The following is a 19,158-nucleotide window of genomic DNA, read 5'->3' as shown; positions in this document are numbered from 1 at the left end:
TGTAAAGATAGATTCAAGAGTAATGCTAATCAACACAAGTGCTTCAGTCACAGCAGCTCTCCAGAGAAAGAGCTTATCAACCATAAAGTCACATTAAAACCTATGTATATTAAAATACTTATTTCTCAAAGCCAACTCTGAAATCTCAATTTGTAACTTCTTATCTTGTTACCACCATCTTGATACCCCTCTAAGAGTTTGGCTCACCAGTATAATCCCTCTTGCTGTACTGGAGAATGTGGTTTCTGCCCATGCAGCCTTCCTGAGATAAGCTTTTGATGTGATGTTTTGTCTCAGAGGTGTGGGCGCCAAATACTTTATTCTTGCATAAATGTTACAGTGCATACTAAAGGTTAATATAGTCAAAGCTCTGAACTCTCTGCTCTCCAAGGTTAAATAAAAAAACACCCTGCCTCTAAATCAGTAAAACAATATTGATGTCACTTGAAATGTGTGTGCTATGTGAATGGGGTTAAGCTACCTTGTAATGCTGTATGAATTTTTTACCTTAGTGGGGCACATTTTGTAACTGTATGATGACTGTGCTTATAAAATGGGTATTTGTGGAAAATATTTGATGCTAGACTTCTGCTTCCCAAGTGAGCAAAATATGGTTGCTTCCTTGATGAATGCTAAGCAGACCTTTATAAAATTACTGTCTGTCTCTTAATTTGCTTGTTTGAGCTGCAGCCCTTGGATAATTTTTTTCAGTAAATTAACCTTTCAGAAAACATACTTCTCCAGTTTGTCATGCCAAAATTCAGCAGAGTTCTTATTACATAAAACCAATGCAGTGAGTGGAGGATCAGACCTGCTGCCTTAAAAAATCAAAGAAATAGTATAAGTAAGTACAAAATACATCATTGTTTGTTTGGTTCATAGGATCACAACGAGCCTCTTCCCTTGCTGCATCAAGACTGGAACAGGCCATGTCTGAAATAACTATGCAGAGCAGCACAATGAAGCAGGGACCTGTGAAGCTGTGGACAACTCTCGAACAAATTTGGCTACAAGCTGGTAAGTCCTGAGCTACCTGGAGTTCCTCTATCCCTCCAGTGATGAATCAAATGACATTAATATTAACAGAGTAGTTGAAGTCATGAGTTGAAAATCACTCTATTCCAGCAGAAAATCTGCCTGTGTATCCCTGATGGTTTTTGAAACACTGCTTATTTAATTTTGACCCCAAAAAATACTGTAGTAGTGTGATTTTTCAGCTCACTTCTGTTTTTCCAAAACACACAGAAAACTTCAGTCATCACTATAATATGCTTTTTGAAAAAGAGGGTAGGTAGTTCTTCATTAGCAAATGGTAGTACATAAGGACAATTACTTCCATTCTCCTTTTACTAAATGCTTCCCTCTAATAAGACTGGGCAAACCATGTCTTAAATGTGATTTAAGCATTCCAATCTTGGCTGAGGTTTAAGTGAAAATTATTAGAAAGAGCATGTTCTCCACGCAGTCCTTGACTGTTTGAACCTCCCAGGGTCTTGTAGGTTGAGTATCAGTTTGAGACACTAATGCAAAGATGCTGCAACAGAGCACATAAGGGGAAGACAGTGAGGAGAGACTCTAGCCACAAGCAATCTCCAAACCCATGGAGGGGTTTTATGTAGGACATTTGCTGAGGAGCAGAGTTGCCCAGCACATTCTGCTGCTTGCGTTCCAGCATTTCAGAACTGATAGAGTTCCAACCCTGTAATTTTGGTTTTAGGAGACACAGTTTTTCTTCCATAACTGGGCCCACAGTTCCACAGTTAGAATTACCTTTGAGTGCTATGATTGCTTATTAGATGTCTCACCATTTGCAATGCAGAAAGAAAAGCAGAACCCCGTGGAAAGCTGCTGATAGTTTCCTATTCTTCGTGCAGGGGAACATTTCAAATTCTCATTTCACTAATCTATGCAATTGACAGTTCTCACATAAGACCTGGCAGTCTCACCCTGCTTCTCAGCAAAGATTTTCATAGCTGTTTTTGTGGGTAATTTCCTACCAATTAGACTTTAGTTCTAGAGCAAAATATATGACATTGTTTTTGCTACAATTTGATTAATATTAACAAAAGAAGTCACCTTATAGAATGCATCATCCTTTAAGTTAATCACATGTGTTCTTCTTAATGACTTGTGTGGATGTAAATTTCAGTGATGTGCTGTGGGCTTCAAAATCACCAGCAAGATTGTGCTTAATTCAGTTTATACTCCTGATTTAAGGCTGCAGAGAGGGCAGGTGGGGAGCAAAATAAATGGAGTTTATTATGATGAAAAGTCAGGTGTCTGTTGTCCATCATCCTACAGCTAGCTCTAGGCAGTTTACATTTTTGCTGCTGTCTGAAAAGGCAAAAGCAATAAGGACCTAGTGCTTGCTGTGAATTGCTATGATTACTTTTCAGTGTGAATAAAGTGCCTTTCTGAAAGGTGTTAATTAATTCTTTTAGATAGAATTTATTTGTATAAGCTGTAACTTTTCTCTCTTATCACTTTGTAAGCCTTTGTTTTGCTTCATGCTTAGTTTTAGCTGGACTTGATTCAGGATTGATATTTTGAAAACATGTACTGTGACTGCTTTGTAATTTCATTACTGAAGTCAGTTATTGTTATGGACGCAGCTTAATGAGCTCCTGCTGAGGTACTGGCCATTCTCTTCTCACAGCAGTGTCGAAGCTGCTGGATTCTGGTATCCTGAGGGATGAAGAGAGGTGCAGGTATTTTGGGGTAGTCTTTATTCTCTGTGGAGAAGGGCACAGTACCTGAATAATTAGAGGACTTCTTGGAAGTGGGTTGGCCTTACACTGAGATGAGTGAATGGAATAATCCAAAGGGTGTCACTGACTTTCACTACTAGGATCTTTCCCATCTGAAAGAAGGAGCAAGAATACTTGTAAGAAGTAACTTCCAAAACAGAGGTATTTCGTAGTCAACAAATTAAACAGATATGCATGGTTAGAGGAAGTTGAGGTAACAGGCAATTAGTGTAACATTCTGATGTCTGCCTATGGAGTCACTTGATATTCACGGAACAGCTTCATCAGTATGCTGTAGATTTTCATCAGGTTTAGCTTGGACTTCTCCTTTTTCAATCAGTGACTCATCTTGTGACTCCAGGCAAGTTGCCTAAGTTTTTCATACCTCAGTGTCCTATCTCCAAAGGGAAAAAATGTTAATCCGCCTTTGGGAAATGACTTGTGTGTTGTTGTTTTTTTTGTCATTAACACTTCGACCTTTTTAGCATGACTCATAAGTCCTTAGATAAAGTTATTACAATTTCCTAACCTCATACTACAGTAAATTTATAACAAAGCATCTGTCCTTCTCAGACACTCACAGGACACAGCTGGCCGTGTCTCTGTGCACAGGTGGGGATTGAGAGTGCCAGGTTGCAGTCATGTCTGGATGCCATTAGAGCCATTGCAGTTACCATGCCTTCTCATATCCCAGAGCATGAACGGTAATGGGACCAACCAGCTGGTCCAGTTAGAACTTTTTGCAGTGAGATTGGGAAGAGGCACACAAAACCAGCTATCCCACAGCTATATGGAGCAGCTCTTACAGCCCTCCAGCAGCCAGGCCAGGCCACAAAGCCAGCACATATACTTGCAAAAGGGACTCTTAGGGGCTGGTACCTATCTAGTGATGCTTACGTAGAGGGATCCTTAGTGTATCATCCTCCAGCTGCAGTAGAGTTCCTGCCTTGTACAGAAGTGTCATCAGTCCCTTCAAGCTGGAGATCCCCTTCTTCTCTAATGGGTTTCACAATTTGGCTCTGAGAATATGTATGTTCCTTTAACAGTGGCTGAAGGGAAGCCTGTGAACCCTGTGCAAATAGTTAATCCTTTTTTGTGCTGTGATAGATACTTATTTCACCCATAAGAGATCATATACTTAGTGGTTTTATCTGTAATTTTCTGGGTTTGTAATCAGCATAATTTTGTAGGGAAGACAATAAAGCACCATCTTTGGATGTGCAGCTGCTAAATCAAAATGTGTTGCACTGTAACACATGCTGTACCTTGTCTTTCCCTGCAGCAATGCCTGGTGGTCTCTGGCAAGCTAATTTTTTGTAGCCTCCTGTAAACAAAGAACTGCTTGATGGATCTGTGGTCTCTAGAAAAAGTCCTTTCCTCTTTCAAGCATCAAAATAAAACTCTGAATTCTCACTGTTAATCTCATGTCCAGCCATCTCTTAGAGGACCACCTGGTAGTACAGTCACCTGCAGCACAGAGCTCGGCACATTGCCTTAGTGGGCTTCCATATCTTCCTGTTTTCTGCACAGGTAGTCACAGCTTTGGAAGGGTAGTGTGCTGTCCTCAAAGACTAGATGTCCCCTGCAGCAGGCATGCTTGGAATACTAACAGGCATTTTCTATTTCCAAGTGTTCTGCAGCAGAGATTGTTAACACAGCTTGTCTAGTCCCTTTTAACAACAACCCTCCTAGTCCTCTTGAATATAATGGCTGCTTAAAAAGAGTCATCTCAGAACACTTTAACATTTATGAGCCTAAACATTATTCTTGGCCCCATGTCTGAGAAACAGCTCATTTCAGGGAGTACTTAGGAACACTGCTACAGTGCACATGCTGTGGTGGTGCAGCTCCAGGAGAGGTGTTCATTATGCAATCCTTATGCTCATTTCTCCTCTTTGTTCTACTTTTCATGGCTGAGAGCTTGAATTCAAGTTTGAGAAGGGACAAGGAACTTCGGTGGCGCTGGTAAAGCTTGTTAACTCCTCCCTCTTCCTGCAGGAAGAGCTGCAAGGGGAATCCTAGAGATTACTAGTGCTAGTACTTTTAACAGTCATGCCAGTACTCCTCCTTTCTGTTTAGAAAATAGAGTCATGCTGTTTGACTAAAGAAAATATACTTGAAATCGTTCAAATTTATGACCAAAATTTACCTTCATTCGGCATCTTTATAAGGTCACTTTTGACCCAGAAAGCAAAGCATGTCACTATTGGAAAGAAATAGTGTTAATAGTTCTAGGCTCTTTGGGTAACTGGAATGATTTTTTTTTTTTTATCTGAAGTATGTGTGATTATATTTCCAGGCAATAATAACCATATGCTCTATTTATACAGAGCATTTTAGAATGCTACAAGCCAATTTTAATAAGAGTTCTAATATTCTAGCTCCTGTTACTGTATTATTTTAAGCTTTACTTCTAACTACAAGGTCCACTTTGTTTGTCTTTACTAGTAGTTTATATCTGACAATTTAGCTTCTTGACTAACCCAATACTTTACCAAATATGGCCACTCACAGCAAAGTAGGTCTGGTAATTTGATCTAAGTTTGGCTAAATGCCTGCTAAGCTCAGCCTGTGAACTTCACCAGGTAGACCCTAAGGCTAATTTAAAGGAGGATTTAGAAAAAAATGATGATGGACACTATTCCATGTACTCACAGGGGGGCTGGAGTGAGCTACCTGCTGTCTATGCTAAAGTTTAACCTAGGAAAAATAGTTTATACTGAACATGCTACAAACAAGAAATGCAAAGAGAACCAGTGCAGCAGTGAACAGTGAGCTAATGGAAAAACATCTGCTCCTCCGAGTTATGTACAGCAGGAACTTTTTTTTTCCCTTTTGCAAAACACTTGTGATTTATTTATTTTATTCCATATGGGCCAGTTCCTGGGAAAAAGCTGTGTTAGAGGAGATGGGCTTTGTTCCACAAGAAAGTGTGGTTGGGGCCAGTGGGCTGAAGTCTCCAATGTGCTGGTCCGCAGCCATGGAGCCGGATCCTGGCAGCAGCCAAGGGTGTAGCCAGGCCCTCCCCTGCTGCCCCCCTGCTCACCCAGCACAGCTTGTGTTTGCACAGTCTGCACATGGGCACTTCAGTGTTTTTCCTTCTCTGAGCTTTTAGCAGTCCTAAGCCCCCGCAAGTTATTAGCTCTGATATTAAAGGTGTTAATCAGGTGTGGGAGACATGTTTATTGATATTGCCAGAATAGCTGGGTCAGATACTGTCCTGCAATGCAGCACTGGTTGTTGAGCCAATTCTAATGTTTTTCTTTCTTTTTTTTTTAAGTGCTTCCAAATTGTAGAATTTCAAGTTTAGAACTTCCCCATTCACTGCTTGAGTTCTTGAGCTCCATAAATGCTGCTAATTTTTGTGCCTCTTTACAGTGACACAAAGCACTGTGAAAAGCTGGATTCTGGTGAGGGGGAACAGGAGAAAGTCCGTTATTACGCTTCCATTTCTGAGGAGAATAAAGGTGTACTGCAAAGATGACTCCCCTGCAGTATTTACTTACTTGGAGGGATTAGGAGCACTTCAGCTGGTGATAGAAATGGTAAAGTGAGCGGGTTTTGTCCCCTTTGAAATGAAGTTAAGAAGCCTGCAGTAGTTCTGCTGAGCCTCCTGGTTTAGCAAGCTCTGTTCTAGACTTGTGGTAGAGACTAAAGATCACCAAATTCTCAATTTCTCTTCATCTGAACATCCTCAAGAGGGATTAATAAGTTTTGTTCTACACTTTGCAGTTTGGTTTATTTTATTTTCTGTCAATGAGGAATTTAAAAAGTCAAAAGGATTCTTGCAGCATTTGGGATTGCCTCCTCCATTCCTGAGGCTTCTGGATGTTTCTCATTGCTAGAGCAGGATGTGAAACTTTGTGGACTGGTAATTCTTCAGCATGGACAATTGTCAAAGAGCACATACCTTTTCTCAAAATTTGGGACATGCAAACATTCACATGTGTCTTGAACACTCACTTGTGATGGAAGCAGGCAGCAGCTACCAATGCCTTTTGTTAGGCATCCTATAGCAAATTAGCCAACATATGGGAGGAAACCTGTTGCACTGCCGGAGAATGGCTGAGGGTACCGAAAACTAGCATTTCCTTAGCTGCTCAGTAAGTTTGGACAAATGATAAAATGTACACAGTCATGAAGAAGGAGGCAGGACATTTGTTCATACCAGAAACAGAAAATAGGAATTTATAACTGACTGGGCTGTTAGTCACATTTTGACTGCACCATTTAGTATAGAAGGTAGCTTGTGGCACTTCTGTGCTGCTTCCAAAAACCTTCACTCTAATGCTGCATTTGTAAATAAAGAAGCTTGGTGGTCATTTCAGGCCCTGTGAGACCTGAAGCATGGGAATTTTAAGCCAGTCCCTGGAATTCAGTTTGCATGCAAAGAGAGGACGTAAATCTGTTGCCACGTTCAAAAGAGCAAGTGCCTGAACTCAGGTGTATGGGAACAAGCAGCAGTTTCTGTACTTCATTTCTGTATCAAACGTTTGCATCAAATGAAATTATTGTAGTCAGGATATGCCTGGAGGAATCTTCTGTCTAATCTGCCCCGAATTGTCAAGCTACTGCATGCAGGGTGGTGTCACAGCATGGAACAGTGACTAAACCTCACCTGCCAGCAAGGAAAGGCAGTGAGGGAACTCTTTGTCATGGTAATAGCTCAGTAGTCACTGCTGATGGCACGGCTGTCTCAGAGTGGGTCTTTGCAGCTAGCTAAGGGCTCCTGCAGTAACAAGCATTAGTAACTCCTGAAGGCAGATGATGTGGAACAGAAATGACCTTCCAACACCCTCACAGATGCTCTCACCTTCTTGAGTGTGAAAGGTTGCTCTGCACTGTAGCATCCTGCTGGGCATTTGGCTGTTACCCTGGCCATGTCACTATGCAGTAACATTTTTGGGTTGGGTGAGAGTGGAGTGCTTTAGATGCATTGGACACACACAACCAAGTAATGTGGAGCAGTCTACTTCGTGGGAGTTAAGTGCTGCCTCTTGGATAACACCAAATGTGATTCATAAGTAATGAAATTGTAACTCTTGCATTGTTCACATTGCAGAAAAACATTTCAGATCTGTTTGATTTCTTTAGGCTAGAATTAAAATTGTTGCTGCTGTGACAAGCACTATCACTCTTGACCCTGCTTTGAAATGGGGAATAGAGGCAGTGTTTAAGATGATGTTGAACAGCTCTGTTTCTCAGAGAACAGTGTGATGCAGGCATGACTGGATTACACTGTGGGTACACCCCTGATGGACTCTCTAACAGAACTCTGCAAATAATTTTATTTTGGACAAAATAAAGGGGCTGACTGTAGGACAGCCAGCATTGTCAGTGTTCTGGGAATTGCATTTGGTCTGTGCATTTGTTAGGGGTCTTTGGAGAGCAAGTAGATTATATGCTTCTGGCAATTTTCACTTGATTAAGGATCTTCACTGTAGATGAGCTTAAATGCTAGGAGAAATAGCTGAAAGAACTAGGAGCTTGTAATAGAAGTTAATAATAATCTCAGTGCAGAGGTGTGCTGCTCTCAGGGACTGGGCCCAGCATTAAAACAGGTGCATCAGTCCAGTTGCAAGTCCAGTCAGAAGAGGCCATAGCCACAAGAACACAGTTGCTTGGAAGAAAACAGAATAGGCTGGACAGTATTGCAAGAGAGCACAAATGGGAAACATAAAGTGGATCTGAGAAAGGAATGAATTGTGCTAGTCTGAACCTTGAAGTCAGCTGGACAGCTGTTCATGGTCTCAGGGCAGGCACAGGCTTCAAGAACTGAATGAAAGGAGAGAGTGAACGATTCAACCTGTCTTGGCCATCCATGCAGTGCACTGTCTCTTACCTGTAGGTAAGAGTGCTGAAATATTCCCTAATGTCATTCACACTCAGAGTTTTGATCATTACTCCAGAGAGAGTAATAGATGAGTGGTACATACAGGATCATCATCTCTCTGCTCAGTAGCATTCAGAGAGCTTTTAGGTCAAAACAGAATGTAAATTCATTGAAGTTTTTATGGAGATGGTGTTAAGTGAGAGAGAGAGCAAGGAAGCTTGGCTTTAGATTCAAAGCTCTGAAGAAGGTCAGTACCAAGAACAATCTGGTACAATAATGAGAGGTTCATAAATGGTTTCCCTGGAGCACTGACCCTTTCACAGAATAAGGGTTACAGATACTAGATACCTGTGTCAGCATGAGAAGGTATTCTCTGCTTTGAAGTGGAACTGGATGCCAAGTCTCTGTAACAGAACTTCCTCACAAGGCTGCAAATTTGGTTAGATGTTATTTACAGCAAAATTAGGTTATATAAGGAGATAGGCTGATTAATCCAATGGTCAGGAAGCTGCTAACCCTGGTAACATGAAAGCAGGTGTTTGAGTACTTTCAGTACCACTGAGGGTTTTACCATGGTAAATTTAATAGGTCCTTGTTTTTTGAGTTTGATTGCTGCCTCTAGCTGTGTTTTTATTCCATGTTACATAAGCATATCTTGTTAATCTGTAAATAAAATGAGTGTGTAATAGAAGTGAAAAATGAGTTTACAGAAAACACATTTTAATGCAGACCTAAATGATGTCCTTTAATGTCTATTTTTAGCTGGGCAGCTAAAAATTTAGCACTCCTTTCGTTTCGTAACCAAAAGGCACCCCTCTCATTCTTTTTTATGCAAATTAGGACTCCCACACGATTAAATCATTTTTATTGACTATTGAGCCTGCAAAGAAACGGACTGAACTTTAATATGCTACATTACCATACCATAAAATACAATTTGTAGTTCTTATTTAGATTCTGTGTTGCTGTACTTCCTCTAAATAATTGTTATTACTGAAGAAGATTTACAGGCACCATAGAAAGAATAAGTACTCTCTATTTTGCATGCATTCAAACACCGGCCATGCATGATTTCACATCTAAACCCACTTGCTCCCAGTTCTGTTCTGAAATTAAACAAGTCACATGATGCTCTTAGTTGCTGATAGAGCTTTTAGTATGGCAGTATCCAGAAGTTCTGCTGACTTCAAACAGTGCCAGGATTCCACCCCTTCTTTTGTACTACTAAGTTTGTGCAAACTTTGGGGATGGAGTGTTCATCTTCAGGCTGTGAAGTGTCACTTTGCACATCCCCAGGCTCATTAATGCCACATGCATGGCGTCAGCTGCTATGCAGCACTTGGCAGGAAAACGCTCTGTTCCTTGGAAGTGCAAGGAAAATACTGTCCTCCCACCAATTTTTGCATAAGGCTGTGCACATATTCAGCTTGACAAGGTACATGGCCTTGCCTTCTGTTATTATAGATAGCTGCAGCCTCTTGGAGCCAAGGGAGGGGATGCATGCGGAGATTTTATGATTAACCAGGAAGAAATGCGTATGAGTCATTCTGAAAGAGTATAACTCTTCTGAAGGAACTAATATTTTGCTTATGTTGACAGCCTTGGAGAATGACATTTATCTTGTACCACAACCTAGGGATGGCTGAGAAATATTCAAGCATTTTCTTGACAGTGTCTCACCCTTCTTCTAGGAGGGTCACCTCAGAAGTGGAAAGGTGCTCAGATTTGCTGTCACTTTACCACAGAATCATTTTTGGTGTGCCAGTAGAAATGCCATTTATGATTCCGGTTTCATGTCAGATAGGCCAAAGTGGAGCCTTCTCGTGGTCAGGCAGGGGACTGTCTTTGAGATGCTTCCTTGCTCACCTCAAGCAAGCTCCACGTCACCATGCCAAGTCCTCACAGTCACCTGGGTCTCCCAGTGTTTCAAAATTGGAGAGTTTCAAAGCTATTCAAGAGGAATTTTCACTCTAATTTCCCCCCTCACAGAGACTTCCTAAGTTCACTGCCTTAAAAAGTCAGGACATTTAAGGTTGTGTCTAATTTCAGAATTGTTATTCTAAATCTGGAGCCTGAATTAATAATTTTGAATTGGACTCTTGAACTGTCAATACTTACTGCATGACATCAGTTAGAAAAATATAAAATAGAGACACTGAGTTTTTGTAGTGATAGCATGTAGAACACAGGTTATAGACCAAAGAGCAATGCCTGCTGTATGAAGAGAATTATTTTATCTACATATGTGTGTATATTTATATACCTAAAAACAGTATTCCTTTTCAATTACAGGTGGCAGTGAAAACTGAGTATCACTTTTTGACCCTTTGAAATAATTAGAATATTTCAGTTGGAAGGGACCTACAGCAATTATCCAGTCCAACACCACAATCATCTAGTCCAAATCCTGAGAAATGTTAAAGTTCAACCATGAGAGATGTTATGGAATTTCTTACGAGACATTATTTTATTAACAAGTTGACATTCAAACACATAAATATGCCTGTTACATATTTTTTTCTAAGCAAACCACTAAGATAGTCACTGATAGTTCAATAAAGTAAGTGAGCAGTCTCTTCCAAGAGCTGTATTCTGTTTTTCTGTAATGTATGAGGATGTAAATGGGTGAATACACAATATAAATAAGTCTATACTAGAAGAGCCTTTTGATTTTAAGTTTCTGAACTATTAAGAGACAGTTGTCTCATAAACTTGCCAAATAAGAAAAGAAAAACACTTTTTATCATCTTTTTAAATGGCAAAGTACTCTCCTACGTAAGTTATCCAGTGTCCAGCTCAGACATGTCCTATTACTCTGACATTTTTGAAGTTGTCAGTAGACTGTGATGGCTTATTCTGTTCTTTTTTCTCCCCCAGATTATTTGGAAATACCTGTGATGACTCCAAGTAACCCTGCTTCCTTAGGGCTCAGTTCAGCACTACTTACCTTCCCAGTGGAGGAATTCTTAAGGCCTTTGTCAGGACACCACCCAAAGGTGTCCATGAACATCTGTATAGATTCTTTAGCATTAGGAAAAGATACATTCAGTGAATCTAGTAATGATAATAAGCACTAACCATTGTACTAAGCATTGTGCAGGATCATGGCCTCATGTTTTAATATGCTTAAGTCAGATGATATATAATTAATATGAAGAAAGGTCTCTGCTTCATTTCATCTAATGGCAGGGTGTTCTTTGCTTTATTTTTATGGCTTGGTGTTTTGTTTTTCCTTCAGCTGAACTCTTCCTGGAACAGCAGCATCTCAAAGAAGCAGGCTTTTGTACCCAGGAGGCAGCTAGTCTTTTCCCCACATCTCATGCTGTACTGTACATGCGTGGGAGGCTTGCAGAGATGAAAGGCAATTTGGAGGAGGCTAAGCAATTGTATGATGAAGCGCTCACAGTGAATCCAGCTGGAGTGGAAATTATGCACAGCCTGGTGAGTTTGCAGGGGCTCAGCTCCATTATAGTATTTATGCTCCTGATTAACTGTAATAAGAGGGGAGAGGGCTCATGCTTGCTCTGGATGCCATTGTCTTCCCAATCCTGAGAGCAAGTGACCATTCCAGGAATAAACTGGGTAGTTTGAACCTCTGTTTTAAGACTGGATTGAATTTTGTAAACTAATTAGGACTTGTGTCAAAAGTAAATACTTTAATTGACAAAGGCTGACACTTTAGGAAGTCACTTCACTGCTTTGTCTTTGCTGCTTTTCCTACTAAATGTTATGGATTTTAAACAAGCAGTACACTGTTGTTTGAAAGATCAGAACTAAATAACTATAGGTAGATAGATATGGGGTTTGTAAAACTTGGGCTGGTTTCTTGTGTCTGCTAAAATCAGGATAAACTATGAGTTTACAATAAAAGTGGGGATTTTTTGGTAACACTCCCACCCAGCAAGTAGTCTTCTTCTGTGGCACCAAGCCCAAAACAAACTGTTTTCCAGACAGTGGGCCTAAAACTTAATAATAATTATACAGGGGGCTTTGTGGAAGACCAAAGCCCAATTCTCTTGTGAAATCAGAGCAGTTAAGCATATTTCATCTATGGTGTGTCTTGTTAACTGTAGCCCTTACCAGGTCTCTCAGTAATTTTAGAAGTTTGTCTTCACTAACTTAATTTTTACAGGAATTCTATATCCATGTGACTGTTTAGTGTCTTTGCTAGCATATTTGTATCCCCTGGCATAAATTCGGTCCTGATGAGGTTTGCTGGCAACTCCAAAATTGAAGGAGTATCAGTGTACAAGAGATCAAATGTTAAGTTACAATTAGCAAAAATAGTAGAACCTACAGGCAAAGGGCAAGATATTTGGTAGTAATTAATGTTCAGTACAAAAATAGCAAATGTTATTTGGTACATGTCAGGAGAATGTTACAAGGCTGCTGTATACATGTCAGGCTTATATGGAGCAATAATATTACTTTGTTGTTGTGATATAGCCTTCACAAATTCACTCAGTAAAAACCTAGCTAGATGGAATGGTGTTCTTTGCTCTGTCATAATTTAGGAGAAGTTGCTGATACCAGAGAAGCCATCAAATTAGATGCCGACATGATACTAATAGCTCTCATTTTTTTCTTATTTTATGGACATAACCACATTCCGAGTCTTCACATTTCAGTTGCTTGCAGTTTTCTGAAACTACAGTAACTTGGAATAAAAATTTCCAAGGTGCACATCTCAGATGTTCTGGCCCAGTTTACTTCAGAAAATGTCATTCCAACGTGGCTTTGCTGTTTCTGAAAAGGAGGCCAAAGAAGAGACCTTAAAAGCTTGTGCAATATCTTCTTTATGGTGCCTTGTTATCTCCAGGTTTTGTCAGGAGTGGGTATCATATGAATGTGCTTTTTACCTTAATCTTTCCTAGGTTATCCAAGTTGTAACCTTTAAAAAACACATATATGCTTAGTAGGTAAGTATTTCTGAAAGTTTTAAGAAGTCCATGAATGCTTATTCCCCTCAAACTCCAGTAATTTTCAAGAAGGGCAAGAGAACGATTCTTGTAACTACAGGCCCATCAGTCTCACTTCAGTGACTGGTAAAATTATAGATGTTATTCCAGGAGGTATCGTAAAACACCTGAAAGATGGTGCAGTTGTTGTCACAGCCAGCATGGGTTCATGAGGGCACCTGTCCCGGGACCATCGTGGTGTACGTACAGCGTGCAGCACGAGAGGCTGGAAAGCTGCTTCACGGGAAGGGTCCTGGGGGTCCTGGTCAGTGACAAGTTGAACATGAGCCAGCAGTGCCCTGGCAGTCAGGAGGGCCAGCCCTGTCCTGGGGGGCATCAGGCACAGCATCACAGCCAGGCAAGGAAGGGGATTGTCCTGCTCTGCTCTGCACTGGGATGGTCTCGCCTCAAGTGCTGGGGGCAGTTTGGCATGCCACAGTGTAATAAGGGTATTAAACTGTTAGAGAGTTGCTCAAAGGAGGGCAAGCAAAACAGTGAAGGATCTTGAAGGGAAGCCATATGAGGAGCAGCTGAGGTCACTTGGTCAGTTCAGCCTGGAGAAGAGGAGACTGAGGACAGATCTCATTGCAGTTAGAACTTCCTCATGAGGGGAAGAGGAGGGGCAGGCACTAATCTCTCTCTGTGGTGACCAGTGACGGGACCAGAGGGAATGGCCTGAAGCTGTGTCAGGGAGAGTTAGGTTGGGTATAAGGTAAAGATTCTTCACCCAGAGGATGGATGGGCACTGGAATGGCATCCCAGAGAAATGGTCACAGCACTGAGCCTGCCAGAGTTCAGGAAGCAATTGGACAACGCTCTCAGACACATGGTGTGACTCTTCGGGCTGCCTTGTGTGAGACCAAGAGACGGTCTCGATGATGCTTGTGGGTCCCTTCCAGTTCAGAGTATTCTGTGATGATGTTTTAGTCAAGGCATGGATGTAAAAATCAGAAGAGCTGAAAAAGACAGTAAGATGAGAAATTTGTGGGTAGAGACTCAGTCTGTAAACAAGTAGGGAAGAGGAAAGAAATTGAAAGTGGGAGAAATACAGATAGATAGAAAATAGGGTAAGATAGATAAAGCCAGATAAGACTGGATAGATAAGAAGACACATGGATGGAGGGGTGAGCATGCTGGAAAGAGTGAATTAAAGGGGTCAGTCTTAGGAGAATGACAAAGGAACAGGAACCTGTAAGAGTACTTCCTTTCCATGTCCTTCAATCTCCTTAAAAGTCTGAATCATCCCATGCTGGTGCCAGCAAATATCACTTGAAAATCACTTGCTTAAGATGTACCTCACCTCCTTTAACTAGGCCCTGCTGGCAGACTGTAGTTCACACCTGTTAGCTAAGATAGCAAAGGTCTAGTTTATCCCTGCTGATATGAATCATGGCAGTAGTTATATGGTACCACATAATGGTGTTCCTTTATGTGCTTTTCCAAAAGCTAGGAAATTGCACATAACAAGTTAGAAGCATCTGATGAGCAGTATAGAAAAGTCTGTAAAGAAATTAATCATTCTGCCTTCAGAATAGAGCTGGAATAATGTGCAGTAAACAAGGCTTTTAGGGCTATACATCAAATAAAAAGGGCGAAAATAAAATATTGAATGGCTGCTAGCTAAGTGATTTTGTCCTGTGTACTGAATGAGACACTGTCCCCATGGAGAACTTAAGACTGAGTTTATGCAGTTGAGGATGTAATGTGACAAGTGGTAAATTCTGAATCTCCTCGAGGCCATCAGAAGAAAACTGAATGTCTTTCTGAAATGTATGTATTAGCCAAGTACTAGCTGTACTTTTATTAAAAATACAAGTTCTTGAGCACAGTATGTTCAGTCTCCTACCAGAGAGAAATATATATCTTGGATTATGCAAGAGGGCAAACTAGATTATGAGCTAGTTCCAAGGGGTTTGAAATTATGTAAGACATGTACACAGGCAGAGGTAATTGAATTCACACATGTTTCTATGCTTGAATACATTGTTTGAATACATTGTTTTCCCACTCTAGTAGTACTATTGTGGATATGTAGTAATTTAGAGAAGGAGGATCTGGTTGTGAGAATTACTTTTTGACTTGGTACAATTGCCATCCAACTGACCTAGTCCACTTCAAGGGAAAACTCTGCTGTAGACAGTGCCGAGCCTCCCTGGTGTATCAGCATCAATTAGAAAAGTAGTCATGTCTCTTCCCCTGGGGTCTTGGAACTGGGTTGTCAGAGCTATATTTGGAAAATTCCAACCTGAAGAGTGTTGCTGGCTTTAAATGAAGGGCACAGATCTAGCAATGGGTGTCAGTAACTTCACCTTTACCCCGGGGTAGAGTCGCCACCATAATACACACAAGCTGTCTCTGTGCAGCTGAAAATGGCTGTGTTTTGCTGTATCTGTAAGGTGTTTACAATAGCAGTCAAATCAGTGTGCTTTCCATATAAAGCACGCTGCAGCATGGCAGAGCAGCACCATACAGCAGTACTGCAGTGCCAAGCGTGTCCCCAGAGGGTGGGTGCCATGCTCTGCTTCGTCCCAGGGGCCTTTGGCACTTCGTGTCCAGTGCTGTGGTTGGGAAACCACAGGCACTTCGAAAATACCACACACAGCAGCTGTGCTGCTTCCTGTAACACTTGAAGTTTGAGTGATATCACAGGATCCTTAAGCCTGTATCAGGAATGCACCATTAGCCTTTACAGAGTAAGTACTAATGGCTAATACCTAATCTAAGGAAGTATATTTGTTGAGGAATTTTGTTTTCATTTGAGAAAGACACACAGAATCAGTTTTCGGAGCTATTTGAAGCATAACCCTGGTGAGGTGAGCAGCTACTCCTTTGGTTAGATAACTGTTTGCTGCCAGAAACAATTAGCTTGGTTTGGCCCCTAAAAATTGTACATCCTGTGAGTCCATAGTTTCTTTAATAAATGCAACTTGCTAGGGTTCTTTTTCCACATTTCTCCTGATGCTGTCTCAAAAATTTCTGTCATCCATGCCTTTACTAGAACAGTTCTGTTTCTTTGTTCCCTTTCACAAGCTCCTTCTGAGGCCTGCTTGCAAGGGTCATAGACCATTTCTCCCTCCTGGGGGCTGATGGAGTTTCTACTTTCTATCTTTGCTGGTCTGGAAACAAGGGCTTTGTCTATATATCCTTCTCTTACACTGTGACCTGTGACAGCACATTTCTACAACCAAATAATTATGGATTTCTTCAGTATGTACCAAATTTGGTTCTATAACATCATGCAATACACAGCTTTGGGATGGTGATAACAAAACTGACATGTGCCCAACCAAGTCAGAAAATATAAGCTGGGGCAGATGACACCTCCTTTTAAAGCAATACACAAATCCACCTACCTGTATGTAACTAGAGAAAGACACTGAAATTTGTTAGTTCCCAGCCACTGTGCTTTCGGTACCATTCTCACTTTTGATTCAGAGGAGGAGAAAATCAATGCCAGCATGTTGGATTTGAGTCCGAAAGCTCTATATGTGATATTGCAAGTTAAACTAAACATGTACTGAGATATTTGGAAGGCTCCTGCCCAGCATGCATCTCACATAGCACTTTGTCAAGTCACAGCAACTCTCAACACTTTTTAGTTCAGCGAAAAAGAGAAAGAATTGTGAATTTAAAAGGGAAGGAAATGGGCACCCTCATCCCCATCGCTATGCCAGATTTAATGAAAACAATAAATATACCACCAAAACAAAGCAAAAAAAATTGTTTGACTCATACTTGGATACTACTGAATGCAGTGCAAAACTGTAATGATTTATTTCTCTTGAAGGTTGGGTATCAGAATGCTGTGGAGCTGTCTGCACTACCTCATCCCTATCCTTGATATCAAAACAAAGTTGCTATATATTGGGTTTTGTTCATAATGTGTCCCTGTTCATGTGTTTTGTTGTGACCACGTGAATGGGTGGGAAACACGATCTTGTCATCCCATTTGACTTGCTCCATAATGATATCAAAGAGAATATACAGCTAACAGAGATTGTGCTAATCATGAGAGTTGTTCTTTGGCTGTCATCTGCACCACGAAACATAAGATTGGCAGTCATGCAGGAAGGGTTCACAGTCACAGAGTACTCTTCAACTCTTCAACTGAAGCTGGAAAAACAAACTGGATTTAAGTCATCTAGGCTGGGCCAACAAATTGACTGTAGGCTGTTGGGTGACCATCGTTTTCCAGGATTAGTGTAGATTGTGGCCGCTCCACAGGAAGGCCTGGTTGTTGTCTGGGAGAAGTTCTTTGTGGTAGATGCAGTTGGGGACTTATTACCTACATAACAGAATCACAGAATGGTTGAGGCTGGAAGGGGTCTTGGGACATCTTGTAGTCCAACTTCAGCTCCCTCTTTAACAGGTTCAGCTAGATTAGGGTACCAGGACCATATCCAGCTGGGCAAGTTGCTCCAAGGATGGAGCAACCTCTGTGTGATCTCTTCCAGTGTTTGATCACCCTTACAGTAAACAAACATTTGAGTAATGTTTAAATTTAATTTCTTGTGTTCCCGTTTGTGCCCTTTCAGTCACAGGATGTCCTTGAGAAGTTCTAAGAGGTTCCACTTCTTTGCACCTTACCATCAGATATTTAACTGTACTGATAATTTCTCCCGTCTTCTACAAGGCTGAACAGTCCCAGCTCTCAGCTTCTCCTTGTATGACAGATGCTGCAGTTCCTTGCTGATCTCGATGCCTCTTTCCTGGACTCTCTCCAGTATGTCCATGTCTTCCTTGTATTGGAGAGCCCAGAACTGGACACAGTACTCCAGGTGTGGCCTCACCAGTGCTGAGTGGAGGTGCAGGATGAACTCCCTCAACCTTTTGGCAGCCCTCTTCCTAATGCAGCCCAGGATATTGTGAGCTGCCTTTGCTGTAAGGGCACATTGCTGGCCCATGGCCAGCTGCTTGTTCACCAAGTTCTTTTCTGCAAAGCTATGTTTGATTCAGCCATCACCCCTCCTCCCCAAAGTGAATCTGAAGCTATTACCAGGAATTTTTTTCTGCAAGTAGATACTAAACATAACATTGGCTTGACTGTATCAGGTCAGGCCAGAGGTTCAACTACTCCTTCTCACCAGCAGCAGCAAAGAAGTGACTAGGAAAGAATGAGGCCAGGGTAGGGATACATGGTACTTCTAAGGTTAGGACTTAGCTTGGGGACATCCCAAAGTAGAGGTGCATTGTACTTGCATACTAATTCCCAGTGGATTTTTCCTTCACGAGCCTGTCTTGAGCCTGTGTTAGAGCTTTCATCATCCACAATACCCTTTGGCAAGGAGACCCACAGGTCTCTTTTCTGCTGTACAAAGAACTGCCAAATTCCTTGTGTTCTTGATGCAGCTCTTCTTAGCTGCACTGATGCACCTTATTCTTACTTTGGAAGACATAACTTATTGCTGATTCTTATTCATCCCCTTCCCATTACTGATTTTGCAGATATCTGTCACTGAACCAGTTCCATTGCTTTCATTATTGCTGTTACCTCTCTCTGAACTTCTTACTGTTCTTTTTAAGATCAGCAGGCTAGAGCAAATAATGGATTTACAGAAAAATAGCTTTACTTCAAAGGCAGTAGTTTAGATTCAGTGTTTAAAAAAAACCCTCTCTATCC

At 41.2% G+C, this 19,158-nt stretch overlaps 1 protein-coding gene across 3 annotated transcripts in view; it reads left to right on the top strand.

Annotated features, from left to right (window-relative positions):
• TTC7A (tetratricopeptide repeat domain 7A) overlaps nt 1–19,158 on the top strand; it is a 167,028-nt gene that overhangs the window by 119,193 nt on the left and 28,677 nt on the right. For all 3 annotated transcript variants that reach the window (XM_053937117.1, XM_053937116.1, XM_053937118.1), the window contains 2 exons: nt 883–1,017; nt 11,819–12,021. In XM_053937117.1, the coding sequence (XP_053793092.1) occupies nt 883–1,017; nt 11,819–12,021 (338 nt within the window). The remainder of the gene's footprint in view (nt 1–882; nt 1,018–11,818; nt 12,022–19,158) is intronic.

Source organism: Vidua chalybeata, chromosome 3 (genome assembly GCF_026979565.1).
Source record: "Vidua chalybeata isolate OUT-0048 chromosome 3, bVidCha1 merged haplotype, whole genome shotgun sequence".
NCBI lineage: Eukaryota > Metazoa > Chordata > Aves > Passeriformes > Viduidae > Vidua > Vidua chalybeata.
Note: the sequence above shows the minus strand (reverse complement) of the source record. Positions and strands in the feature narration are given on the sequence as shown.